General features: G+C 46.2%; 1 protein-coding gene across 3 annotated transcripts in view; it reads right to left on the bottom strand.

Annotated features, from left to right (window-relative positions):
- The window catches only part of LOC144497049 (H-2 class II histocompatibility antigen, A-B alpha chain-like), a 90,853-nt gene that overhangs the window by 56,512 nt on the left and 7,282 nt on the right, over window positions 1–27,059 (bottom strand). The window contains exons 1-2 of one of the 3 annotated variants that reach the window (XM_078217782.1): window positions 19,079–19,291; window positions 18,687–18,935 (exon numbers count right to left, since the gene is read on the bottom strand). In XM_078217782.1, the coding sequence (XP_078073908.1) occupies window positions 18,687–18,918 (232 nt within the window). In that variant the 5' untranslated portion in view covers window positions 18,919–18,935; window positions 19,079–19,291. Of the gene's footprint in view, window positions 1–18,686; window positions 18,936–19,018; window positions 19,292–27,059 lie in introns of those variants that run through there. The other 2 variants (XM_078217781.1, XM_078217780.1) reach the window with 2 other exon arrangements.

Raw genomic sequence — 27,059 nt, 5'->3', positions numbered from 1 at the left:
ATCCAGAATCTCCTGACATATCCATTCCTCCACTTCCCGTGGGCTGTTGGGTGGCCTGTAGTATACTCCCAGCACAGTGACTGCACCTGTCATAGCCTTTCTTTCCAGTACTAATTTCCCTGATGAACTAAAAGTCCAATGCAAACTTTCTTAACTCTTTTAAGGGGAGACGGTGGCACAGTGGTTAGCACTGCTACTTCACAGCGCCAGAGATCCAGGTTCAATTCCAGCCTCGGGTTTATGTGGAGTTTGCACCTTTTCCCTGTATCTGTGTGGGTTTCCTCCGGGTGCTCCGGTTTCCTCCCATTGTCCAAACATGTGCAGGTTAGGTGTTTGGCCATTCTAAATTGCCCCTTAGTGTCCAGGGATGTATAGGTTAGGGGGATTAGCAGGGTTATGTGGAGTTATGGGGCAGGGCCTGGATAGGATGCTCTGTCAGAGAGTCAGTGTAGATTTGATGGGCCGAATAGCCTCCTTCTGCCCTGTAGGGTTTCTATGAACAAAGGGCTGCCTTTAAAGAGCAGAGAGATCAGGCAAAGTCAAGGTAATTCCCACAAAGGAGAAAGGCTGAAATCCAGAGCTCCCTCGATGACAAAAGAGACAGAGATTAAGATGAAGGAGAAAAAGAATATTTATAACTGATGACAGGTAGAGAATCCAACCGAACCAGGCTGAATATTGATGGTTCAAAGTGGAATTGATAAAGCAAATAAAAGAAGAAACGAGAGTATGAAAAGAGACTGGCAGTTAACATAAAAGGGAATCCAATGGTCTTCTGTCGGCATATAGACAGGCAAAGGAATTGAGGCCATAGAGGCAGGCTGCATTGCTGAGCTGTTAAATTAATACTTTGCATTGGTCTTTACCAAGGGAAATGTAGCACAGGTCATTGTGAAAGTGGAGATAATTCAGACACTGGAAGAGTTTAAACTTGATAAAAGAGGTGGCATTGGATAGGCTGTCTATACTTAAAGTTGTAAGAAAACAAGAGTGGATGAGATGCATCCAAGGATACCGAGGGAAGCGAGAGTAGAAATGACAGAGGCAGTGGCAATAATTTTCCAGTCTTCCTTAGACTCAGGGGTGGTGCCAGAGGACTGGAAAATTGTAAATGTTTCAAAATTGGAGGATGATACAAAACATGGAAGTATTGTGAACTGTGAGAATAGTGTAGAAATTCAAAAGAACACTCAGGTTGGCGGAATGGATGGGCAAGAGATGAAATTCAAAACTATAAGTGTGAAATGATTGATTTTGATAGAAGAATGCAGAGAGACAATATAAAGGATACAATTCTAAAGGGGCCGCAGGGTCTGTGGGACCTGGGAGTATAATTACATAAATCATTGAAGGGGGCAGGACAGGTTAAGAGAGCGGTGGCACAGTGGTTAGCACTGCTGCTTCACAGCGCCAGGGACCTGGGTTTGATTCCTAGCTTGCGTCACTGTCTGTGTGGAGTTTGCACGTTCTCCCCATGTCTGCGTGGGTTTCCTCCTGGTGCTTGGTTTCCTCCCAGTCTGAAAAATGTGCTGGTCAGGTGCATTGACCCGAACAGGTGCCGGAATGTGGCGACTAGGAGAATTTCACAGTAACTTCATTGCAGTGTTAATGTAAGCCTACTTGTGACGAATAAATAAACTTTACTTTAATAAAGCATACAACATCTTGGACTTAATCAATACGGGCATAGAATACAAAAACAAGGAAGCTTTGTTAAACCCGCACAAAACATTGTTTCAGACCCAACTGGAGTATTGTCTCCAGTTCTGGACACGGCACTTTAGGAAGGCTGTGAAGGCACTGGAGAGAGTGCAGAAAAGATTCATGAGAATGGTTCCAGGGACGAGCAACTTCAGTTTTGTGGATAGATTGGAGAAGTTGGGACTGTTCTCCTTGGAGGTTAAGATGAAATTTGATAGAGGTTTTCAAAATCATGAAGGGTCTGAACAGGGTAGACAAGGAGAAACTGTTACCACTGATGGAAGGATTGAGAACCAGAGGTGAAGGGGAATAATACCATACTAATAATTATGGAAGAGAATAGTGGCCATATCATATTAAGTAACTATGGCCAGTGAAAAGGTTGAAAACAAATATATATTAAGCTAACAAGCTGCTGAATAAAAACTGTCTGTTCAGATAAGAGGGGAAGAAGCCTGGGGAAAGGTCTTTGAGGCAGACGTTAGAATGATTTGTTTTAAAAATGTCCTTCCAGATAAGAGGGAAGATAAAGGAGTCTTGACCGAGGGAAAGGCTATTAAAGTAGCCATTAGGTTGATTTGTGTTCTAATATTCAGACGCAGCGGTAGTGTTAAGGATAGTTGGGACAATAGCCTATTGATGCAATTAAAAACTTTACGCTGAGTGGATATTGTAATCAAGCAAGCGTAAGGCGATTGTTTTAATATCTGTATCTCATGAATAATGTAAGCTTAAGCCATAATTGTGAGTGGATAGAGATAACTCCTATAATTTGATTGGTTAATGCTAATTACTTGTACTCAAATTTGAAACTATAATATAATATTTATTTCTGAATTTAGCACTCTGATCAGTCTTAAAGATTTGGTCAGTGAGTGGTCAGGATTTGGAATGTACTATCCGAGTGTGGTGGAGGCAGATTCACACAATAAGTGGTTAGGATCGGGAATGCACTGAGAGGGTGTAGAGGCAGGGTCAAACAGCAAGCGGTTAGGATCTGGACTGTACTTTTGAGAGGGTGGTGGAGGTAGATTCACACAGCAAATGGTTAGGATCTGGAATGCATTGCGAGTGTGATGGAGGTAGATTCACACAGTGAGTGGTTAGGATCTGGAATACATTGTCTGAGAGTGTGGTGGAGATAGGTGGCCCTTGGTGAATTGCTCCTTTGGAGAACCAGCGCAGAAAAGATGTGCCAAATTGCCTGTGTGTGATTCTCCCACAGTGCTGATAGGTAAGAAATTTCAGGATATTTATCAGTGACAATGAACAATGGCAATATATATCCAAATCAGGATGTGACATTTGAGGGAAATTGGAGATTGTATTGTTCCCACACAGTTCTCCTCTTGATTTATCAATATTGGAGGTCACGGATTGAGGTGCTGAAAGCTGGTGGGATTGAGTGGGGAGGAGAATGTTAAAAGGCTTCAAGGTGATTTAGACAATTTAAGTGAATGAACAGATACATGACAGATGCAGCAAAACATGGATTAATGTGAAGTCCTCCACCTCAGATGGAGAAACAGAATGGCAGGCGATTATTTAAATCGGTGATAGATTGGAAAATATTGATGTACAAAGGGGTCTGTGTGTACTTGTTCCAACCTCATACCTGTGCTATCACTATGTATATTTCCACCCCCAACTCAGCTCATCTGCTGGTAAAACCCTCATTCCTGCCTTTGTTCCCTCTGGACTCAACTATTCCAGGCTCTTGGCTGGTTCCCCACATTTTACCCTCTAGAACTTAAAAGTAATTCAAAACCTGCTGCCCCAGTTTTAACCCACACCAAGTCCATTCCCCTATCATTACCGTGCTTACTGACTTACTTTGGCTCCTTGTTTGTTTTGATTTTTAAAATCCTCGTTTTCAAATTCCTGCATAGCCTCACCCCCCCCTCCTCTAATTACCTTCAATCCTTCTGAGATATCTGTGCTTCTCTAGTCTGGCCTCTGGTGTACCTTCAATTTTAATCAGTCCATTGTTGGAATGCACACCTTCTGTTGCTAAGGCAGAAAGATCTGGAATTCCCTCCCAACGCTGCTCTGCCCCTAAGTCGCTTTCCTCTTTTATGACAGTGCTTAAAATCTCTCTCTGACTAAGCTTCTGGTCACCGGTGTAATGCTTTTATTTTCTAATGTTCCTGTGAAGCAGCCTGGGATGTTTCATTACATTAAAAGGTGCTATAGAAATTTGTTGCAATTGTAAGTACTTTGTAAACATACAACCAACAGCACTGGTGACAAACCAACAGCTGACCAAAGAGCTGTGAGACAATTTCTAAAAACCCAATGAAATACATGGGTGGGGGAAGGGGGGGGGGGGGGGGGGAAGGAGTGGAGTGGCAAAACTTTCCTGAAGAAATACAATGTGTGTATGGTTACAATATGTTGGAATTATTTACTTCCCTGTTCCAAATCAGTTCCTTATCACTGTTGCTTCAATGTACACTTTTTATGTGACTGACTGCCCCAGAGAAGCAGGACGGTGCTCCAAGAATACATGCAAACTACAGTCCTATAATGTCCTGAGGATCTCAATGCATTTCGACAGCAGTTAATTAAGTCCTCCCTGTGCTGGACCCACTCAAATATTTTAAGGGGCAGTCAGATCATACTAAACTGTGTACTAGTGTGCTATGGAACTAAATTCTTTCTGGCTGTATCACAGCTTGGTAAGGCTCCTGCTCTGCCCAAGAAACTACAAAAGGTTATGAATGTAGCCCAATCCATCATGCAAACCAACTTCCCATCCATTGACTGCGTCTACACATCCCTCTGCCTCGACAAAGCAGCCAGCATAATTAAGGACCTCATACACCCCAGGCATTCTCTCGTCCACCTTCTTCCGTCAGGAAAAAGATACAAAATTCTGCGGTCACGTACCAACCGACTCAAGAACAGCTTCATCCCTGCTGTTGTCAGGCTTTTGAATGGACTTATCTTGCATTAAGTTGATCTTTCTCTACACCCTAGCTATAACTGTAACACTACATTCTGCACACTCTCCTTTCCTTCTCTATGAACGGTATGCTCTGTCTGCATAGCATGCAAAAAACAATACTTTTCACTGTATACACGTGACAATAATAAATCAAATCAGAATCAAATATTTGTGTTCAAAGATTGCTGTCAAGAGTAGCAGCTGATGCTGGTTAACTAGAGGCAACAGCTGCTGGTCTGCTAGAAGACAAGGGTGGGGGGCAGGGGGAGAGCTTCCTTCTGGAGTACAAAGCACACTGGCTCTGTACACCAAGAGGCATCTCCTTGAAGCTTTGAGGATCAGTGTTTGGAGGGGCTGCGCTTCTCCACACAATCAGCCTGCTGCTCCAAGACCTGCTGCTTGCTGAGATTCTGCATTCATAGTGGCTGGTAAAGGCTCCACAATCCTTACATTTCCTGCCTCAAGTTTCTTCCAGGTTGCTGCACAGTCTGCCATTTGCACATACATCCAGCAGGTCACCAAGGTCCATTCTGTCAGGGCAATTGTTTCTTCAGAAGGAACTCTTCAAATGCAGATAATAAAAATATAATAAAACTTACTGCGACTTATAAATCAAAGAAAATGTTTAATAAAGAAACGGCATTATTCCAAACTTGGGGCCTCGCCCTGGGCCAATCCAAGCTCCCCATAATTCCCAACAGGTTCTTATTTATAGTGAGTCAGCTGACCATCACATCATTCTGTAATTGGTTCCATGGTACTGCCCTTTCTGTGGCCTCGTGGAGTCCGTGGACCATGTCTATGTTCTGTGTTTTAGGCTGCACACCCTTTTTGGTTTCCTCAAACACCTTTTACTGATGTTTTGTTTGCACTTCAGTCCCACGCTCCTGATCTACGGGCATCTGGTGCGGAGAGGGGCAGGTCGGGATGCCGACCTCCTCGTGAACCTGCTCCTGGGCCTGGCGAGACGCGCCATCAATAGGTCCAGGCAGCGGGCGATCGACGGGGCCGTCCATCCCGACTGTCTGCCCCTCTACCGCGGCTACATTTGCGGCCAGGTGTCTCTGGAGAGGGAGCATGCGGTGTCCACGGGCGCAGTTGACGCCTTCCGCGACCGCTGGGCGCCGCAGGGGCTGGGGTGTATTATCGACCCCGATAATCACCTTTTGGTTTGACGTTTTAAGTTTCCTTTCGACTTTGTTTTTGGTTCGGGCTGTTCCCCCCTTCCTTTTGGGGAGCTGCCCCTTTTACTTTGTCCCCAAGTTAATTTGAGTTCGTTTACTTGATTGGTATCAAAAGAATTCCATGGTTTACTGGATCAGCTGACTCTTACAGCTTGTTACCATTGGTCACATTACATCCAATACAAAGTTGTCACCGGTTACATTCTAACAGCAATCAGTACATCATCTTTCCTGTGGATGCCAACAGTCAAAACTATAGAATAGCACGGCACAGGATTTCTGCACCCGTTGGGCACCGCAGGGGCTGGGGTGCATTATAGACCCCGATAATCACATTATGATTTGATGTTTTAAGTTTCCTTTGTACTTCTGTTCTGTTCAGGCTGTTCCCCCTCCTTTTGGGGAGCTGCCCCTTTTACTTTGTCCCTGAGCTAATTCGAGTTGGTTTATTTTGTTTGCCCTAAAAGAGGCACAGGATTTCCATCAGCCCACTGAGTCTGTGCTGACTCTTCCAAACTGAAAACCAGTTAGTTCCACTTACCTACTCCTTTCACAGATCCTTTTACTTTTTCTCCTTAAAGTATTTATCCACTCCTGTTTTAAAGGTTACTATCAAATCTGTATTCCTCACAATCTTAAGCAGTGTGTCCTAAATCATAACCATTTGTTGCATAAATAATTTTTGCCTTTTGCTGTATTTGATTCTTTTGTGAATCATGTTTCCTCTGGTTATCAAACCTTCAGCAATTGAAAATAGTTTCCGTCAATCCACTATTTAAAGCCTTAATTTAAAAATTCTTTCATACATGTTGATGTTGCTGGCTAGACTAGCATCTGGTGCTCATCCCTGACTGGATGCAGTAAAGGGGACTCTGTTGTAAGGGGGATCGATAGGCGTTTCTGTGGTCATTAACGTGACTCCAGGATGGTATGTTGCCTCCCTGGTGCTCGGGTCAAGAATGTCTCAGAGTGGTTGCAGGACATTCTGAAGGGGGAGGGTGAACAGCAAGGACATCAGTCCCAGTCCTGCCCAGGTGTAACCCATCCAGTTTGTACTGGTCCCACCTCCCCCAGAACCGGTCCCAATGCCCCAGGCATCTGAAACCCTCCCCCTCACACCATCTTTTCAGCCACATATTCACCCTATATATCGTGCTGTTTCTACTCTGACTAGGATGTGGTACTGATATTAATCCAGTCGTGGTGCACATTGGTACAAACAGGATAGGGAAAAAAAGGATGAGCTCCTAAAAGCAGAATATAGGGAGCTAGGAAGCAAACTGACAAGTCAGAGCTCAAAGAAAGTTATCTCAGGATTAATACCAGTACCATGTCCTAGTCAGAGTAGAAACAGCAGGATATATAGGATGAATATTTTTTGAGTCTGACTAACATTCTGTTATTATTGTTTTGGTAATGAATGTTCCTTACCTCGCTTCGTGATCTGGTAAAGATATTTGGGAAGGTGTTAGTTGTTCTTAAATTAACATTTAGATTCATTAACATAAAAGCCTGACACTCACTTTAGGTGAATAATTAACAAGGTATTTTACTTAAATAACTAGGAACTTTAACTAAACAAGTAACATATTAACTAAAGTGCGTTTCGATTGAAATGCTGTTCGAATAATACAAGGAACATTCATTACCAAAACAATAATAACAGAATGTTAGTCACTCTCAAAAAATATATATAACCAGGTCTGGTAGCGTTCGGGAGTTATGGATTTCTTCTGTAGTTGTCGGCTGTCTGTAAACTCTGTCTGACTCGGTATCCTTCTGTTAGATAGCTGGATAATTCTCTTAAGAGCTATTTAAATTGGTAGTGGTGTAGAGCTGCTCTGGAGATGAATGCTGGCTTTTTTGACTGGCTGCCCTGGCCTCTGGAGACGTTCTTCCAAAATGTTCTCTCTCTGCAGAAAAGGCTTTTGCCTTTATACCTGTGATGACTGGGAATTTTCTTACACCACGATTGGTTTGATGCTGTCAACACTATCAATTATTGAGTGTATACATGATGGTTTTCTGAACCAATACATTGAGGAATCAACAAAGGAACAGGACATCTTGGACTGGGCGGCACGGTGGCACAGTGGTTAGCACTGCTGCCTCAGTGCCAGGGACCCGGGTTCAATTCTTACCTCAGGTCACTGTCTGTGTGGAGTTTGCACGTTCTCCCCGTGTCTGCATGGGTTTCTTCTGGGTGCTCCGGTTTCCTCTCACACACCAAAGGTGTGTGGATTAGGTGGATTGGCCATGCTAAATTGACCCTAGTATCAGGGGGATTAGCAGGGTAAATGTGTGGGGTTATAGGTATAGTGCCTGGATAGGATTGTTGTCCGTGCAGACTTGATGGGCCAAATGGCCTCCTTCTGCACTGTAGGGTTTCTATGATTAAAGAGAACTATGATGGTATATAGCACATGGATTGGGGTACATTACTTAAAGGGATAGTGGTGGATAAACAATGGCAAACATTCAAGGAGCACATGAGTGAACTGCAACAATTGTTCATTCTGTCTGAGATTGTACACTTTGGTAGCAAAAGCAGGAAAGCACATTCTGGTTTCCTCGCACAGTCCAAAGATGTGCGGGTTAGGTGGATTGGCCATGATAAATTGCCCCTTAGTGTCCCAGGATGCATAGGTCAGAAAGGTTAGTGGGGTAGATATGTGGAGTTACAGGGATAGGACCTAGGTGGGATTGTTGTCGGTGCAGACTCGATGGGCTGAATGGCCTCCTCCTGCACTGTAAGGATTCTATGGTTACTATCTGAATGGTTATAAATTAGAAGAGCAGATTGTGCAATAAAACCCGAGTGTCCTTGTACACCAGTCACTGAGGGCAAGCATCCAGGTGCAGCAAGCTGTAAAAAGGCAAATGGTATGTTGGCCTTCATAGCGAGAGGATTCAAGTATAGGGGCAGGGATGTCATGCTGCAATTATACAGGGCCTTGGTGAAGCCACACCTGGAATATTATGTTCTGTTCTGATCTCCTTATCTGGAGGAAGGAAGTTCTTCTGATGGAGGAAATGCAGAGAAGGTTTACTGGATTGATTCCTGGGATGGCAGGACTGACGTATGGGGAGGGATTGAGTCAGTTAGGACTGTATTCACTGGAGTTCAGAAGAATGAGGGGGAAATCTCATAAAAACCTATAAAATTCTAACAGGACGAGACAGCGTAGATGCAAGGAGGATGTTCCTGATGGTGGGGTGTCCAAAAGTAGGGGTCACAGTCTGAGGATACTGGGTAAACCATTTGGGACTAAGATGAGGAGAAATTTCTTCACCAAGAGAGTGGTCAGCCTGTGGGATTTGCTACCACCGGACGTAGCGGAGGCCAAAACATTGTACATTTTCAAGAAGGAGAATCCACCCATCTCTACCTGACATTATTATTGTTATCAGTATTATGATAGTATTGTCATCGCTGAATTCCCCCCACAATCAACATCTAGGGGTTAACATTGACCAGAAACTGAACCGGACTAGCCCTATAAATACCGTGGCTACAAAACAGGTGAGACGCTGGGGATCTCCTGCAGAGAGCAGTTCTCTTCCTTTTCTTTAAATTCATTTATGGAATGTGGGCATCACTGCCTGGCCAGCATTTATTGCCCATCCCTAATTGTCCTTGAGAAGGTGGTGGAAAGCTGCCTTGTTCAACCAGGATCGTCCCTGTACACCCAGCATTGTTAGGGAGGGAATTCCAAGATTTTTTACCCAGCTTTTTGGAGGAACGGCTATATATTTCCAAGTCAGGATGATGAGTGACTCCCCAGAGTCTGTCCATCATCTTCAAGGCACAAGTCATGAGTGTAATGGAATTAACTCTCCCCTTGCCAGCTCTCCCCAGCTCTAATAACACTCAAGAAGCTTATCATCCAAAACAAAGCAGCCCACTTGATTGGCACTCTCTCTACCACCTCAGATATTTAATCCTTCCACCACCAAAGCACAGTTGCAGCAGTGTGTACCATCTATCAAATGTGCCACAGTAACTCACCAAGGCTGCTTCAATAGCACCTTCTAAACCTGCAATCTCTATGAAGGAAATGGGCAGCAAATACATAGGAACACTACCGTGTGGAAGGTTCCCTCCAAACCATATGCCAAGCTGACTTGGAAAGATATCACCATTTCATCACTGTTGCTGGGTCAAAATCCTTGATCTCCTCGCTAACAGCATCTTGTGTGTATCTACACTTCAGAGACTGCAGCGGTTCAAGATGGCATCTCACCACCACCTTCAGGGTAGTTATGTAGAAACACAGAAACTAAAAGCAGGTGTAGGCCATTCAGCCCTTCAAGCCTGTTCCACCATTCATTTTGATCATTGAATTCAATATCCTGATCCCCCTTTCTCCCCTTATCCCTTGATCCCTTTAGCCCCAAGGGCTATATCTCATTTCTTCTTGGAATTACACAATGAGTCACACAATGCCTCAGGGAAGGTGATGGCCTAGTGGTATTATCGCTAGACTATTAATTCAGAAATTCAGCTAATGTTCTGGGGACCCAACTTCAAATCCCGCCACGGCAGATGGTGGAATTTGAATTCAATTTTTTAAAAATCTGGAATTAAGAATCTACTCATGATATGAAACCATTGTTGATTGTCAGAAAAACCCATCTGGTTCACTAATGTCCTTTAGGGAAGGAAATCTGCCGTCTTTACCTGGTCTGGTCTATATGTGACTCCAAAGCTACAGCAATGTGGTTGACTCTCAACTGCCCTCTGAACAAGGGCAACTAGGGATGGGCAATAAATGCTGGCCAGCCAGCGATCCCATGTCCCACGGATAAATAAAAAAAATGTTTTGGCTTCAACTATTTTCTGTGGTAGTGAATGCCACACATTCACCACCCTCGAGGTCAGGGGTCTCCAAACTACAGCCCGCGGGCCACATCCGGTCTGCAGTTTGGAGATCGCTGCTGTAGGTAATACAAGCAGGAGAACTGGTGCAATGGTGCCTTAATTACTTACTCCCTGAATTCCCTTTAAAATTAACTGGGATCGGACTGGAGAATTTGTTAATTTTCTTGCTTGTGCAAACAGACTCTAATCCATGAACATAAAATAAGAGGATTGACAGAGAATGCTTATTGTTCATTTCTCAGAGACCCAAACTGCAATGGTAATTCTTGAGTCACACTGCATGGAAATATAAATAAGGCCATCCAGCCCTTGGAACCTGTGGTGTCATTCAATCAGATCATGGCTGAACTGTGCCTTAATTTCATTTACCTACATTTGATCCATGTCCTTTGATACCCTTACCCAGCAGTTTCCAAACTGCGGACCAGATGTGGCCCGCGGACCGTAGTTTGGAGACACCTGCTCTGGGTGAAGAAATTTCTCCTTACCTCAGTCCTAAAAGGTTTACTCCCTATCCTCAAACTATGACCCCTAGTTCTGGACTCCCCCACCATTCAAAACATTGACCGCAATTCTTCCATTGCGACCTGCAACTTTTCTGTCGGGTTGCGGTGGGAGATGCGCATCTGCGGCCTTGAACAGGGATTTGCACGTGCGCCAGGAAAGCCTGCGCGTCTCCCAGAGTCGCGAACAGTCGCCAGTCAGACCACGCTGGAAACCAGCGTGAAGGCAGATAAGTCATTTTAATCTATCAGGACCCTTCAGGTCCCGATTGAATCTCCCACCCGTCAGGAGTACTTCATTCCGGCAGGGTTTAGAGTAGCTCCCCACGTTCCGCGAACTAGCAGGAGACCCTGTTGGAGTGAAGGGGGGGGGCAATCGGGGCCTCCCAGGGGGTCGGGCAGTGGGGGAGTAGCATCCCTGGGCATGGGCACCCTGGCAATGCCAACCTGTGCCCCTTGGCACTGCCCAAGGGGCAAAGTGCTAATGCCGATTGGGCATTGGGTAGTGCCAAGGGGGTGGGGCCTATTGTGGGCTGGGCTAGGGGTGATTGGTGGGGATGGGGGTGTCCTGCTGCCACTCGACACAGGGATTGGTCTGGGATGGAGGGAGGGCAACGATTGGGGCAGGTTGGTGGGGGGTGGTCTGCCGGGGAGGGGGGCGGAGGGGGGCTGCCTCCTGTGGGGGATCTGACCCTGGGGGAGGGGTCTGCCAGGGTCAGAGAGGTGGGGGGATTGCGACTGCTGGGGGGTGGGCTGGGCATCGGGGCGCTCCGGGACTGGGGGAGGGGTCAGGGCTGGCCCAGGAACTGCTGTGGGGGCCACAATTGGCCGTGGGAGGGGCTGGAGGGGCAGCACTGCAGGGGTCCCAGGCTGGCCAATGGGAGGTTGACAGTTTGGGGCCACTGCGCGTGTGCAGAGTTCCAGAACTGTCAGACTCTGGCGTGAATAGGCCCCGCCCCCTGGGTTTTTAATGAGATTCACGACTGGGACCTCTGCAGTGCACAGAGTGCGGAGATTCGAGTGAGAAGCTGAACTGACAAAACAGTTGGGATTTAGAACAGTTTTCCCACCAATTCAGCGCTTTTGGAAGAATCACGGCCATTCTTTCTGAATCTATCCTGTTAGAATTTTATAAGTTTCTATGAGATTCCCTCTCACTCTTCTAAACTCCAATAAATATAATCCTAACCAATTTAGTCTCTCCTCATATGACAGACCCACCATCCCAGGAATCAGTCTGGTAAACCTTCGCTGTACTCCCTCTATAACAAGGACATCCATCCTCATAAGGACACCAAAACTGCACACAATATTCCAGGTGTGGCCTTACCAACGCCCTATACAATTGGAGCAAAACATCCCTATCCTCAAATCCTCTCGCTATGAAGGCCAACATACCATTTGCCTTTTTTACTGCCTGCTGTACCTGCGCACTTACTTTCAGCAACTGACGCAAGAGGACATCAAAGTCTCACTGAGTATCCACCTCTCTCAATTTCCACCCATTTAAGTAATAATCTGTCTTCCTATTATCGCTACCAAAGTGGATAACCTCACATTGATCCACATTATACTGCATCTGCCATGCATAAGCCCACTCAATCAGCCTATCCAAATCACACGGAAGCATCTCTGCATCCTTCTCACAGCTCACCCTCCCACCCAACTTTGTACCATCTGCAAATTTGGAGATAATACATTCAGTTCCCTCTTCCAAATCATTATTATATATAATGTGAACAGTTCTGACTCAGCTCTACCCATACAGATTCCACATCATCGGAGCTAATATCTTTTCTCACTATTGTGTTAATTTCCTCTTTAACCAGCAATGCAAATCCACTGCCTTTTCCTTTTTGTCTGTCTTTCCTAAATACCCCTGGATGTTCAATTCCTATCCCTAGTCTCCATAATCCCGACTATATCATCGAAGCCCTACAGTACAGAAAGAGGCCATCTGGCCCATCAAATCTGCACCGACCACAATCCCACCCAGGCCCTACCCCCTTATCCCTACACATTTACCCGCTAATCCCTCTAACCTACGCATCTCAGGACACTAGGGCAATTTTAGCATGGCCAATCAACCTAACCCGCACATCTTTGGACATCATACCTGTTTACATCTATTTGAGCGATTAATTCATCCACTTTATTGTAAATGCTCCACGCATTAATGCACAATGCCTTAAGGTTTGTCTTTTTAACATTACTTGTCCCATTCCTACTTTTTCTTTTACTGTGGCCCTGTTTGAATCTGGCCCTCGGTATCTCTGCCCATCACTTTTCTTACTCCCCTTTCTGTCTTTTGTTCTTATCCTCCTTGCATAGGTTCCCATCCAGTTTGTACTGGTCCTACCTCCCCCAGAACCGGTCCCAATGTCCCAGGAATCTGAAACCCTCCACCTCGCACCATCTCTTCAGTCACATATTCATCTTCTATATCCTGCTATTTCTGCTCTGACTAGCACGTGGCACTGTTAGTACTCCTGAGGTCACTACCCTTGAGGTCCTATTTTTCAACTTGCTTCATAAGTCCCCACATTCTGTTTTTAGGGCTGAATCCCTTTTTTAAAAACCTATGTCATTTGTCCTCTTTTTAGGTCAAACCAAACCAAGTAAACAAACTCAGATTAAATCAGGACAAAATAAAAGGGGCAGCTCCCCAAAAAGGAGGGGGAACAGCCCGAACAGAAATCAAAGTACATAGGAAACTTAAAAACATCAAATTAAAATGTGATTATTAGGGTACCAATGTGTACCATGACCACTGGCTGTCCACCCTCCCCCTCTAGAATGTCCTCAGCTGCTCTGAGACATCTTTGTCCCCAGCACCAGAGAGGCAACATATCATCCTGGAGTTTCATTTACAGCCACAGAAACGCCTGTCTATTCCCTTTACAATTCTCCTCTAGGTACTGCTGTCTGTCTCAGTGTCCTCCTGTCACACTCTCCCCTAGGTGCTGCAAATGTCTCTCGTCAGCCAAGGCTGAATGTTATTCAAGTTTTGTTGCATGTGAATATGGACTGCTTTTGCAGTTATTTTTTGAAAAGCACAAATGCCATCAAGGAAAATAAGAGATTACAGACCAGCAGGAGACACGAGTGGTTTGGTTATGAAGACTAGGCTTTGAATTGATACAAGGTGTTCCAGCAAAATATAAACAGTTTTTCCTGGAAAATTGACTATAAAGAGGCTTCACATAATGGAAAATTACTGGAGAAAGCAGAAGAAGGATGAACAATTTTTGTCTGGCCGACATGGACTGCAGACAAATAACTTGGCTGATTCTTAACTGCCTCTGAAATTGTCGAGCAAGTCGCTCACTTCAAGGACAATTGGGGATGGGCAACAAAATCTGACCTTGCCGGTGACTCTCTCATTCCTTGAAAGCATAAAGAAAAGATTCTGGTGTTAAGTATCAGTGAACATTTAATTTGCTCTAAGTAACAAAGCTGCTGCTATTTTTTTCTTTTCTCAACCTGTTACATCTAGAATCATTATCTGCAGCCATTTTCATTTCTCTGCATCCATTTCAAATTGGTATCCATGTTAAATCTGTTATCATGGATACAAATTAACTTAACTATTAAAAATAACAACATTTTGAGAGAGTCATCTGTGCTCTTGTAACTTGCGAACCATAAAAACTGTGAAAGCCACCATAGTCCCAGTGACTATAGGCTGCTGTGCTCTTTTGAGGGCAAGAAGTTTAACAACACCAGGTTAAAGTCCAACAGGTTTATTTGGTAGCAAAAGCCACACAAGCTTTCGGAGCTCTAAGCCCCTTCTTCAGGTGAGTTTTGAGGGGGAAGAGTTGACTGGTGGTGATTTAACCTGAGAATCACCACACTTCAGCCAATACAAGAATTGAACCCCCTTCGCTCTGCATCATGAACCAGCCATCCAGCTATCTGGGCTAACCGAGCCCCTAGAAAAACTGTAAGACCCTACAGTTCCTGGATTCAGCACTATGGCGCAAGCAGCCACTGAGCTGCTGGATTCAGTACCATGGTGCAAGTGATCACTGGTTTTGGTGTCATGGTGTAATTGGTCCCAGGACTTTTGTCTCAATGTAATGGAAATATTGTCATGTTAGTCGTGCATGATGAAGATGAATGATCAGATCTATTGCTGCAGCTGTAAACATCTATGCTTAACCGGAGAAGTTACTCCTTCACTGCAAACAACTTATGAGACAGATCTGATTTTGCCACCTGAGCAAGTAATTGAACGATCATCAGTCCCTCAGGTCAACTGTACGCCAACACACCAACAGATTAGTACAAACACCTAGTACAGCAACCACCAATAATTTGCATATACAAATTCGGAGCAGGAGTAGGCCACTTGGCCCCTGAGATTCTCAGTAGCCTGCTCCACCATTCAATAAGATCATGGTTGATCTGATTGTAACCTCAATTCCTGCCTGTCGCACCCTCTTGTTAGTGAAGAATCTAGCTATGCCTTAGAAATATTCAAATATTCTGCTTCCACTGTCTTTTGAGGAAGAGTTCCAGACACTCATGGCTCTCGGACAAAAAAAGTTATCCTCATCTCAGTCTTAAACGAGCGACCCTTTATTTTTAAACAGTGACCTCACATTCTTGGACAAGACATCCTCTCCACATTCACCCTGTCAGTACCCCTCAGGAACCTAAAGATTTTGATCAAGTCACCTAAACTTTTCTAAACTCCAGCCTAGCTTTTTGAATCTTTCCTCATAAAACAACCTGTCCATTCCTGCTAATAAACATGTTTTTTTAATTCCAATTCAATCAAATCAAGTCCAATTCAGACGCTCAACAAGTTGCAACATTCCCGATCCAAGCTGACAAGACAGGGCTCTCACCTCCTGTCTTGGTCTTGATCTACATGATCCAAGCTGATTGGAGTAGGCACAGCTCCTCCTCCAAGGCTTGATCTCATTTGCATCTTAGCCAAAAGGCCGAGAAGCTGCTTTTAAACATTGCTTCAAATGAAGCTAAGATGTAACCTAATGACTTCAACCAAGCACAGCATGTCGATACTACACTTGATCTTAGCCAAAAGACTAATAAACTTGTACAACTTTTATGTACTGCTTCCAACACATTTAAGGAGACCAATACTTACCACAATATTCCAGATGTGATCTTGTGTGTGGCCTATACAACTGAAGCTAACATGACCAGAGTACCTTATAGATTGAAATTCTTGTGATTATTGCATACTATTTTTCTCTTTGTAAAGTGGATTTTGGATAAATACAGTTTTTAAATGGTTTATATACACATGGTAATAGGGTTTGATCTCTGGGATCACTGTGGCAAAGACACCCCACTGAACATGATAAAATTCTCAGCATTTCACTGAAATGCTCCCAGTTACAACCCCCAATGGGATCAAGGGCCGGGATTCTCCCAAAACAAAACTAAGCGCCCAATGGGTGGGAAATGGGAGCATTTCCGCCCATTTTTTGAGCGTACTTACCAGAATGAATCTCCCACACTCTGTGCATAGCAGAGTGATTTTTGATGGGTGGAGCAAGCCAGTAAACTCGCATGAGAGCCAAGAGATCAGGATCACGCCCCATTGCTTGTCTCTTGCGATCTTACTGGAACAGGATTTCTGGCGCGGTCAGCTTCTTGCCCATTTCTGGGGAGACGCTGAATAATTTATTTAAATAGTGTTTTGCATGTGTTTAGCGAGCTCATTTGCCTTAATGGCCTTATAGGGACAGGTCTCTCAGGCGAGGAAAAAACCTGCTCCCCATGAATGGGGAACAATCATGTTCCCCAACAGCTGTTCTCTTTATATATTAACGATCTAGATGACGGGACTGGGAGCATTCTGGCCAAGTTTGCCGATGATACAAAGATAGGTGGAGGGGCAGGTAGTATTGAGGAGGTGGGGAGGCTGCAGAAAGATTTAGACAGTTTAGGAGAGTGGTCCAAGAAGTGGCTGATGAAATTCAACGTGGGCAAGTGCGAGGTCGTACACTTTGGAAAAAAGAATAGAGGCATGGACTATTTTCTAAACGGTGACAAAATTCATAATGCTAAAGTGCAAAGGGACTTGGGAGTCCTAGTCCAGGATTCTCTAAAGGTAAACTTGCAGGTTGAGTCCGTAATTAAGAAAGCAAATGTAATGTTGTCATTTATCTCAAGAGGCTTGGAATACAAAAGCAGGGATGTACTTCTGAGGCTTTATAAAGCACTGGTTAGGCCGCATTTGGAGTACTGTGAGCAATTTTGGGCCCCACACCTCAGGAAGGACATACTGGCACTGGAGCGGGTCCAGCGGAGATTCACACGGATGATCCCAGGAATGGTAGGCCTGACATACGATGAACGTCTGAGGATCGTGGGATTATATTCATTGGAGTTTAGGAGGTTGAGGGGAGATCTGATAGAAACTTACAAGATAATGAACGGCTTAGATAGGATGGACGTAGGGAAGTTGTTTCCATTAACAGGGGAGACTAGGACGCGGGGGCACAGCCTTAGAATAAAAGGGAGTCACTTTAGAACAGAGATGAGGAGAAATTTCTTCAGCCAGAGAGTGGTGGGTCTGTGGAATTCATTGCCACAGAGGGCTGTGGAGGCCGAGAAGTTGAGCGTCTTCAAGACAGAAATTGATAAATTCTTGATTTCTCGAGGAATTAAGGGCTATGGGGAGAGAGCGGGTAAATGGAGTTGAAATCAACCATGATTGAATGGTGGAGTGGACTCGATGGGCCGAATGGCCTTACTTCCGCTCCTATGTCTTATGGTCTTATGTTGTTCTTGCGGGTAGAACCGGAGGCCGTTGAGGCTGAGGGTAGGAGCCCTTTGGGTAGTTCCAGCCTGGCACCTTGGCACTGCACCCCACTCCTCCCTAACCAGCTCCAACCCCAACTTGATGGCAAGCTCTGATCACCCTCCTCACTCTTTCTGCCCGAATAGGCCCCGTCCCCTCTGGTCTCATCCTCTTGGCATTGTAAGATGCCCAGTACCAGGCTGGCAATGCCCCAGGGGTACCTCCGGCCCCCTGGGGTGCCTCCATGGCCCCCCTTCACTCCAGGGGGATTGGGCCCCTTGTTCCCTGTTGTAAACCCCGCTGCAGTGAATCACTCCTGGCGGGCAGGAGGTGAGGGGCGAGCGGGCCCAGACACTTCAGTTCCGGAATAAATTTAAATAAAGATTTCATTGACATTTCCACATGATAATCAGCTCCGCCCCAAATTTCGGCACCGAACTGATTGCGCGAAAAATCAGCGCCTGGGAGACTGGCGGCCGGGATTGATCCCAAATACAGATCCTCTGGGATTGAATCCGGCCCCGGGAGGCCCTGCCCCGGCCCCGGCTCAGTGAGGCCCCCGACCCCGGCTCAGTGAGGCCCCCGGCCCCGGCTCAGTGAGGCCCCCGACCCCGGGCTGCTCTCACTCTCAGCCCGCTCCGCTCCGCTCCACAGCCCGGGGCTGAGGGGGGTGAACCCGGTCACTCACCTCTCGGTTCCGCGGTTCCGTTCCACCGGTTCTTCCAAACATTTAAATTCTGTTTCGCGATGGCGACACTGGCTGAGATTCCCGCCTCTCCTCCCTGTATTGCCTGGCTGTTAAACTCGGGAATCCGCGCCACCTCCTTCTTCAGTTTGAAATCCATGTAGAAAACCTCATCCCCGTCCACCTCCACATCCCAGTGTTTATCGGGAATACCGTCCTGAACAAACAGGACCATGAGATCCCGGTGTACATCTGTGTGTGAGAGAGAGACAGGGTTAAAACTAACAACACCTCACCCAGAGAAACTTAAACATCATCAAACACAACAAACCAACCGGAACAAACCGACTGGAACAATCATCCCAGAGCTGGAGCACCAACCAGATTAAACTCACACAATGACCACAGTCCCTCCTCTCATTAATAAATGACCCTGACTCAGGTCACCAACTCTTCACAGCTTCCATGGCCAATCGGTTATTCACAGTAAGAAGTCTCACAACACCAGGTTAAAGTCCAACAGGTTTATTTGGTAGCAAATACCATAAGCTTTTGGAGCACTGCTCCTTTGTCAGATGGAGTGGATATCTGCTCTCAAACAGGGCACAGACACAGAAATCAAGTTACAGAATACTAATTAGAATGCGAGTCTCTACAACCAACCAGGTCTTAAAGGTACAGGCAATGTGGGTGGAGGGAGCATTCAACACAGGTTAAAGAGATGTGTAATTGTCTCCAGACAGAACAGCTAGTGAGATTCTACAAGCCCAGGAGGCAAGCTGTGGGGGTTACTGATAATGTGACATAAATCCAACATCCTGGTTTAGGCCGTTTTCATGTGTGCGGAACTTGGCTATCAGTTTCTGCTCAGCGACTCTGCGCTGTCGTGTGTCGTGAAGGCCGCCTTGGAAAACGCTTACCTGAAGATCCAAGGCTGAATGCCCGTAACTGCTGAAGTGCTCCCCCACAGGAAGAGAACAGTCTTGCCTGGTGATTGTCGAGCGGTGTTCATTCATCCGTTGTCGTAGCGTCTGCATGGTTTCCCCAATGTACCATGCCTCGGGACATCCTTTCCTGCAGCGTATCAGGTAGACAACGTTGGCCGAGTTGCAAGAGTAGGTACCGTGTACCTGGTAGATGGTGTTCTCACGTGAGATGATGGCATCCGTGTCGATGATCCGGCACGTCTTGCAGAGGTTGCTGTGGCAGGGTTGTGTGGTGTCGTGGTCACTGTTCTCCTGAAGGCTGGCTAGTTTGCTGCGGACAATGGTCTGTTTGAGGTTGCGTGGTTGTTTGAAGGCAAGAAGTGGGGGTATGGGGATGGCCTTGGCGAGATGTCCGTCTTCATCAATGACATGTTGAAGGCTCCGGAGGAGATGCCGTAGCTTCTCCGCTCCGGGGAAGTACTGGACGACGAAGGGTACTCTGTCCACCGTGTCCCGTGTTTGTCTTCTGAGGAGGTCGGTGCGGTTTTTCGCTGTGGCGCGTCGGAACTGTTGATCGATGAGTCGAGCGCCAAGGTGCCTCACAAAAGGTTGCTGCAGAAGATTGGGGTACACGGAGTTAGGGGTAAGGTGTTGGCGTGGATTGGGGATTGGCTATCTAACAGGAAGCAGAGAGTTGGGATAAATGGGTGCTTTTCTGGTTGGCAGTTGGTGACCAGTGGCGTGCCGCAGGGATCGGTGCTGGGGCCTCAATTGTTTACCATTTACATAGATGATCTGGAAGAGGGGACTGAATCTAGGGTATTCAAGTTTGCTGATGACACGAAGGTGAGTGGGAAAGCGAATTGCGTGGAGGACGCGGAAAGTCTGCAGAGAGATTTGGATAGGCTGAGCGAGTGGGCGAGGATCTGGCAGATGGAATATAACGTTAGCAAATGTGAGGTTATCCACTTTGGAAGAAATAATAGTAAATTGGAATATTATTTAAATGGAGAAAAATTACATCGTGCGACTGTGCAGAGGGACCTGGGGGTCCTTGGGCACGAATCGCAAAAACTCAGTCTGCAGGTGCAGCAGGTGATCAAGAAGGCGAATGGAATGTTGGCCTTTATCGCGAGGGGGATAGAATATAAAAGCAGGGAGGTCTTGCTGCAACTGTACAAGGCACTGGTGAGGCCGCAATTGGAGTACTGTGTGCAGTTTTGGTCCCCTTATTTGCGAAAGGATATATTGGCCTTGGAGGGAGTGCAGAGAAGGTTCACCAGGTTGATACCGGAGATGAGGGGTGTAGCTTATGAGGAGAGATTAAACAGATTGGGTCTGTACTCGTTGGAGTTTAGAAGGATGAGGGGTGATCTTATAGAGACATATAAGATAATGAAGGGGCTGGATAGGGTAGAGGTGGAGAGATTCTTTCCACTTAGAAGGGAAACCAGAACTAGAGGGCACAGCCTCAAAATAAGGGGGGGCCGGTTCAGAACAGAGTTGAGGGGGAACTTCTTCTCTCAGAGGGTAGTGAATCTCTGGAATTCTCTGCCCATTGAAGTGGTGGAGGCTTCCTCGTTGAATATGTTTAAATCACGGGTAGATAGTTTTCTGATCGATAAGGGAATTAGGGGATATGGGGAGCAGGCGGGTAAGTGGAACTGATTCGCTTCAGATCAGCCATGATCTTGTTGAATGGCGGGGCAGGCTCGAAGGGCCAGATGGCCTACTCCTGCTCCTATTTCTTATGTTCTTATGTTCTTATATCCTGTTCTTATGAGGACATCTTTCAGCGTCTGGAGGTGTCTGTTGCGATCCTCCTCATCCGAGCAGATCCTGTGTATTCGGAGGGCTTGTCCATAGGGGATGGCTTCTTTTACGTGTTTAGGGTGGAAGCTGGAGAAGTGGAGCATCATGAGGTTATCCGTGGGCTTGCGGTACAGTGAGGTGCTGAGGTGACCGTCCTTAATGGAGATGCATGTGTCCAAGAATGCAACCGATTCCGGAGAGTAGTCCATGGTGAGTCTGATGGTGGGATGGAACTTGTTGATGTCATCATATAGTTGTTTCAGTGATTGCTCACCATGACTCCAAAGGAAGAAAATGTCATTGATGTATCTAGTGTATAGCATCGGTTGAAGGTCCTGTGCGGTGAAGAAGTCTTGTTCGAACCTGTGCATGAAGATGTTGGCATATTGAGGTGCGAATTTTGTCCCCATGGCTGTTCCGTGTGTCTGGATGAAGAACTGGTTGTTGAAGGTGAAGATATTGTAGTCCAGGATGAAGCGGATGAGTTGTAAAATTGCATCTGGAAACTGGCAGTTGACGGCATTGAGTACTGAGGCCGTTGCAGCAATCGTGGGGGATGCTGGTGTAGAGTGCCGAGACATCCATTGTGACGAGGAGTGCTCCTGGTTCAACTGCTCCATGTGTGTTGAGTTTCTGTAGGAAGTCCGTAGTGTCGCGACAAAAGCTGGGGGTTCTTTGTACAATGGGTTTCAAGATGCCCTCGACATAGCCGGAGAGGTTCTCGCACAGGGTTCCATTTCCTGAAACGATGGGATGGCCGGGTGTGTTTACCTTGTGTATTTTTGGGAGGCAGTAGAGATCTCCAACGCGTGGAGTATGTGGGATGAGAGCACGGAGGGTGCTCTGAAGGTCCGGATCAAAGGTTTTGATCAGAGTGTTGAGTTGACGGGTGTGTTCTTTGGTCGGATCTGTGGGTAACTGTCTGTAGTGTTCCTCGTTGTTCAGTTGTCGGTACACTTCTTTGCAGTAATCCGTTCTGTTCAGTATGACGATGGCCCCTCCTTTGTCTGCTGGTTTGATGACAATGTTGCGGTTGGTCTTGAGAGCGTGGATGGCGTTGCGTTGTGCTTGGGTGATGTTCGGTGTTGTCTTGTGAGTGCGACTGATGAATTTGGTGTTGACGCACCTCCTGATGATTTGGGCATACATGTCAAGTCGAGGGCAGCGGCCTTCCGGAGGAGTCCAATTCGACTCTTTCCTCTTCGGTTGCACTGCGGATCTCTCTGTCTGCTGTTCCGGTTCATTAGCTGTCTCATTGTGTTCACTGTTGGCTCTTGGGGTTTGTGGAAGAACTCCCGCAGCCTCATTCGCCTGATGAATTCCTCTGTGTCCGCTGCGAGACTGATGGGGTCTATTTTGGTAGTGGGGCAAAAGTTGAGCCCTCGGCTGAGAACTTCGATTTCATCTGGCTGAAGTGTGTAGTCCGATAAGTTGACAATGGACTTCCCTGCAGTGGTACTGTTTTCTACTGTGGTGCCGGGGGAGGCTTGGTTGCTACTGGTGGTGATGCCGAGTTTCTCAAGTTTCCTGTTCTTGGTGTGCATGTAGATGGTGTAGTTCCTTTGTCTCGTCTGCTTGGCAGAGTTTCGCAGCTGGTCTGCGTCCTGAGCGCAAGTTGAGAATATGGATTCGATCTTGGTTTCCAGGCTGCGGCATTGGTGTATGAGGTATTTGAGGAGGGTGAGAGAGGTGCGACGGCAAAGTCTCTCTGCGTAGTCTGTGTTAAAGGTTGACCTGAGTGGATTCGTGATCCGTAGTCCTTTCGGTATCTTGTCTGCTTTCTTGCATGTTTGTAGAAACTTGATGTCTGTGTCGATATGCGCGATCTTCTTGGAGATCCTCTCGGTTATACACAATAAGAAGTTTAACAACACTAGGTTAAAGTCCAACAGGTTTATTTGGTAGCAAAAGCCACTAGCTTTCGGAGCGCTGCTCCTTCATCAGGTAAGTGGGAGTTCTGTTCACAAACAGGGCATATAAAGACCTTCAGGTAGGCAGCAAATTGGATTACAATATCACAATAGTGTTTAGGTGAAAAAGTTGAGCTTTACTGTAAGGACAAAATGGAGCTGTACAATCTCCATTGCAACATGGCCTCGCCCACATGGGAATGGGCTAGCAGCCACCAGAGGGAACCCTGTGCATTAACTTTCCTTCATCATCAATATCATTATATTGAAAGAATATTTATTGGCATGAAATGAAATCTCAAGCTAACATGGGAGGAAATCCTGCAACCATCTTTATAATGAAAAACAAAAATTATGAAAGGCAATCCAAACACATGCATAGAACTTACATATGGTCAGGTAAACATTTCACAACGATAGACCACCTTCCAGCCACTGGGGTTTCTACTTACAGACATTAGTGTATATTCTGAAGTATAAAATTGGATAGCCCTTTCAGGTGATGTCTCTGCCAAGTGGAGCATTAAAAAGCAAGCTCAGAGGCTAGTGGTACATGTAGATTTTTAAAAACTCATTTAAGGGGTGTGGGTTTCATTGGCAGCATTCATTGCCCATCCATACTTGCCCTTGAGAATCATAGAGTACCTACAGTGTAGAAAAAGCCATTTGGCCCATCGAGTCTGCACCTACTCTCCAACAGACAACAATCCTACCCAGGCCCTATCCCCCTAACTCCACACATACCCCACTAATTCCCCTAACCTACACATCTTGAGATACTAAGGGGTAATTTAGCATGGCCAGTCAAAATAATCCGCATCTTTGGAGTGTGGGAGGAAACCGGAGCACCCAGAGGAAACCCATGCAGACATGGGGAGAATGTGCAAACTTCACACAGTCAGTCACCCAAGGCTGGGATTAAACCCGGGTCCCTGGTGTTGTGAGACAGCAGTGCTAACCACCTTGGTGCTGAGCTGCCTTCTTGAATCACTGCAATCCCTGAGGTGCAGGCATACCCACAGTGCTGATAGGGAGGGAGTACCAAGATTTTGACCCAGCGACAGTGAAAGAAAGGCAATAAATTTCCAAGTCAGAATGGTGAGTGACTTGGGAGGGAAATCTCCAGGTGGTGGTGCTACCAGAAATCTGTAGCTCTTGTCCTTCTAGATGGTAATAGCCATGGATTTGGAAAGTTCGGCCAAAAGAACCTTGGTGAGTTCCTGCAGTGAATCTTGTAGATGGTACACATGGCTGTCACTGTTCATCAGTGGTGGAGGGATTGAATGTTTGTGGATGGGATAGCAATCAAGCGGGCTGCTTTGTCCTGGATGGTGTCGAGTATCTTGAGTCGTTGGAGCTGCACTCATCCAGGCAAGTGCAGACTTTTCCACCAAATGCTTGACTTGTGCCTTGTAGATGGTGGGCAGGCTTTGGGGAGTCAGGAGGTGAGTTCCTCACCACAGGATTCCTCACTCTGATCTGGTCTGGTTGCCACAGTACTTATATGGATAGTCCAGTTCAGTTTCTGGTCAATGATAACCCCCAGGATTTTGATAGTAGTCTATTCAGATATGGTAATGCCATTGAATGTCAAGGGGTGATGGTTAGATCCTCTCTTGCTGGAGATGGTCATTGCCTGACACTTCTGTGGCACAAATGTTACTTGCCACTTGTCAGTTCAAGCCTGGATATTGTTCAGGTCTTGCTGCATTTGGACATGGATGCCCTCAGTTACTGAGGAGTCACGCATGGTGCTGACATTGTCAAATCATCGGCGAACATCCCCACTTCTGACCTTATGACAGAGGGAAGGTCATTGATGAAGCAGCTGAAGATTGTTGGGCCGAGGACACTACCCTGAGGGACTCCTGCGGAGAGATCCTGGGACTGAGATGATTGACTTCCAACTACCACAACCATCTTCCTTTGTGCCAATAACTACAATCAGCAGAGGGTTTTCCCCCTGATTCCCATTGACTCCAGTTTGATGCCACACTCAGTCAAATGCAGCCTTGACGTCATGGGCAGTCACTCTCACCTCACCTCTGAATTCAGCTCTTTTGTCCATGTTTGAACCAAGGCTGTAATGAGGTCAAGAGTTGAGTGACCCTGGAGGAACCCAAACTGAGCATCATTGAGCAGCTTATTGCTGAGCTAAGGGGGTCACTTTAGTTCAGTTGGCTGGAAGCTGGTTTGTGATGCAAAGCGATACCAACAGAGTGGGTTCAACTCCTGTAACGGCTGAGGTTATTCAAGAAGGCCCCGCCTTTGCAACCTTGCCCCTCGCCTAATGTGTGGTGATCCTCAGATTAAACTACCACCAGTCACAGCCTATGGTCATCTGGGATTTTGGTGACTTTATTGCTGAGCAGGTGCTGCTTGATAGCACTGTCGATGACCACTTCCATCACTTTACTGATGATCGAGAGTAGACTGATAGCATGGTAATTGGTTGGGTTGGATTTGTCCTGCTTTTTGTGCAGAGGACATACCTGGGCAATTTTCCACATTGTTGGGTAGATGACAGTATTGTAACTGTACTGGAACACTTTAGCTAGGGTGTGGCAAGTTCTGGAGCACAAATCTTTTGCCAGAATATGGTCCATAACCTTTGCAGTATCCAGTACCTTCAGCCATTTCTTGATATCACATAATGTGAATCAAATTGACTGGAGACTCACATCTGTGATGTTGGGGACCACAGGAAGAGGCCAAGATGCATCATCCACTTGGCAGTTCTGGCTGAAGATTGTTGCGAATGCTTCAGCCTTATCTTTTGCACTGATGTTCTGGGCTCCTTTGTGGAGCTTTCTCCTTCACCAGTGAGTTGTTTAATTGTCCACCACCATTCGTGGCTGGATGCTGCAGTTACCCTGTCTCGAGTTGCTCGATCTGTTTGAAGTCTGTCCCATTTAGAATGGCAATAGTGTCACACAACACGATAGAGGATATCCTCAAAATGAAGATGTGACTTTGTCTCCACAAGGACTGTGCGGTGGTCACTCTTACCGATACTGTCAGGGACAGATGCATCTGTGGCAGGCTGGTTGATGAGGATGAGGTCAGGTATGTTTTTCCCTCTTGTTGTTTCCCTCACCACCTGCTGAAGATCTAGTCTTTAGGATTATAATGGTGCTACCAAGCCACATTCTGCACCCTTGTTGCCATGGAGGAGTACTGATTCATCAGCTGGAGGTGGGGGTGATATATGTGGCAAACAGCATGCGCTTTTCTTCCTCTTATGCCATGGCACCTCATGGGGTCCATTCACTCTGATCTCATGGGATATGGTTAAACTTGACAACTTCCTCCTGACTGTATACCCCGCGCTGCCAGCTCTATTGGGTGAGTGCTGCTGGTGAACATACCGTGATGTCTGGCACATTGTCTATGATTCTGTGTGTGTGACTAGTCTGTGAGACAGCTCTCCCAGCTTTGGCACAAGCCCACAGATGTTTGTTGCCATTGTCATTTCTGGTGCTCAGGTCCAGTTTCATTCCATTTGGTCGACTTTCTGTGGTTGGATACAACTGAATGTCTTGCTCGGCCATTTAAGACTCAATCACAATACTGTCCTTACCTAGTCACCAAATGGTAGGTTTTAGGGCATAAGTGACTTTGGCAATGGTTTATGGTCACCATTACACTTTTAATTCCAGATTTTTTTATTGAATTGAATTTATTATCTGCTGTGGTGCGATTTGAACCCAGGTCCCCAGAGCATTACC

The sequence above is a fragment of the Mustelus asterias genome, chromosome 8, assembly GCF_964213995.1.
Source record: "Mustelus asterias chromosome 8, sMusAst1.hap1.1, whole genome shotgun sequence".
Classification (NCBI taxonomy): Eukaryota; Metazoa; Chordata; class Chondrichthyes; order Carcharhiniformes; family Triakidae; genus Mustelus; species Mustelus asterias.
The sequence above is the reverse complement of the archived record's forward strand: the minus strand, read 5'-3'. Positions and strand labels throughout refer to the sequence as shown.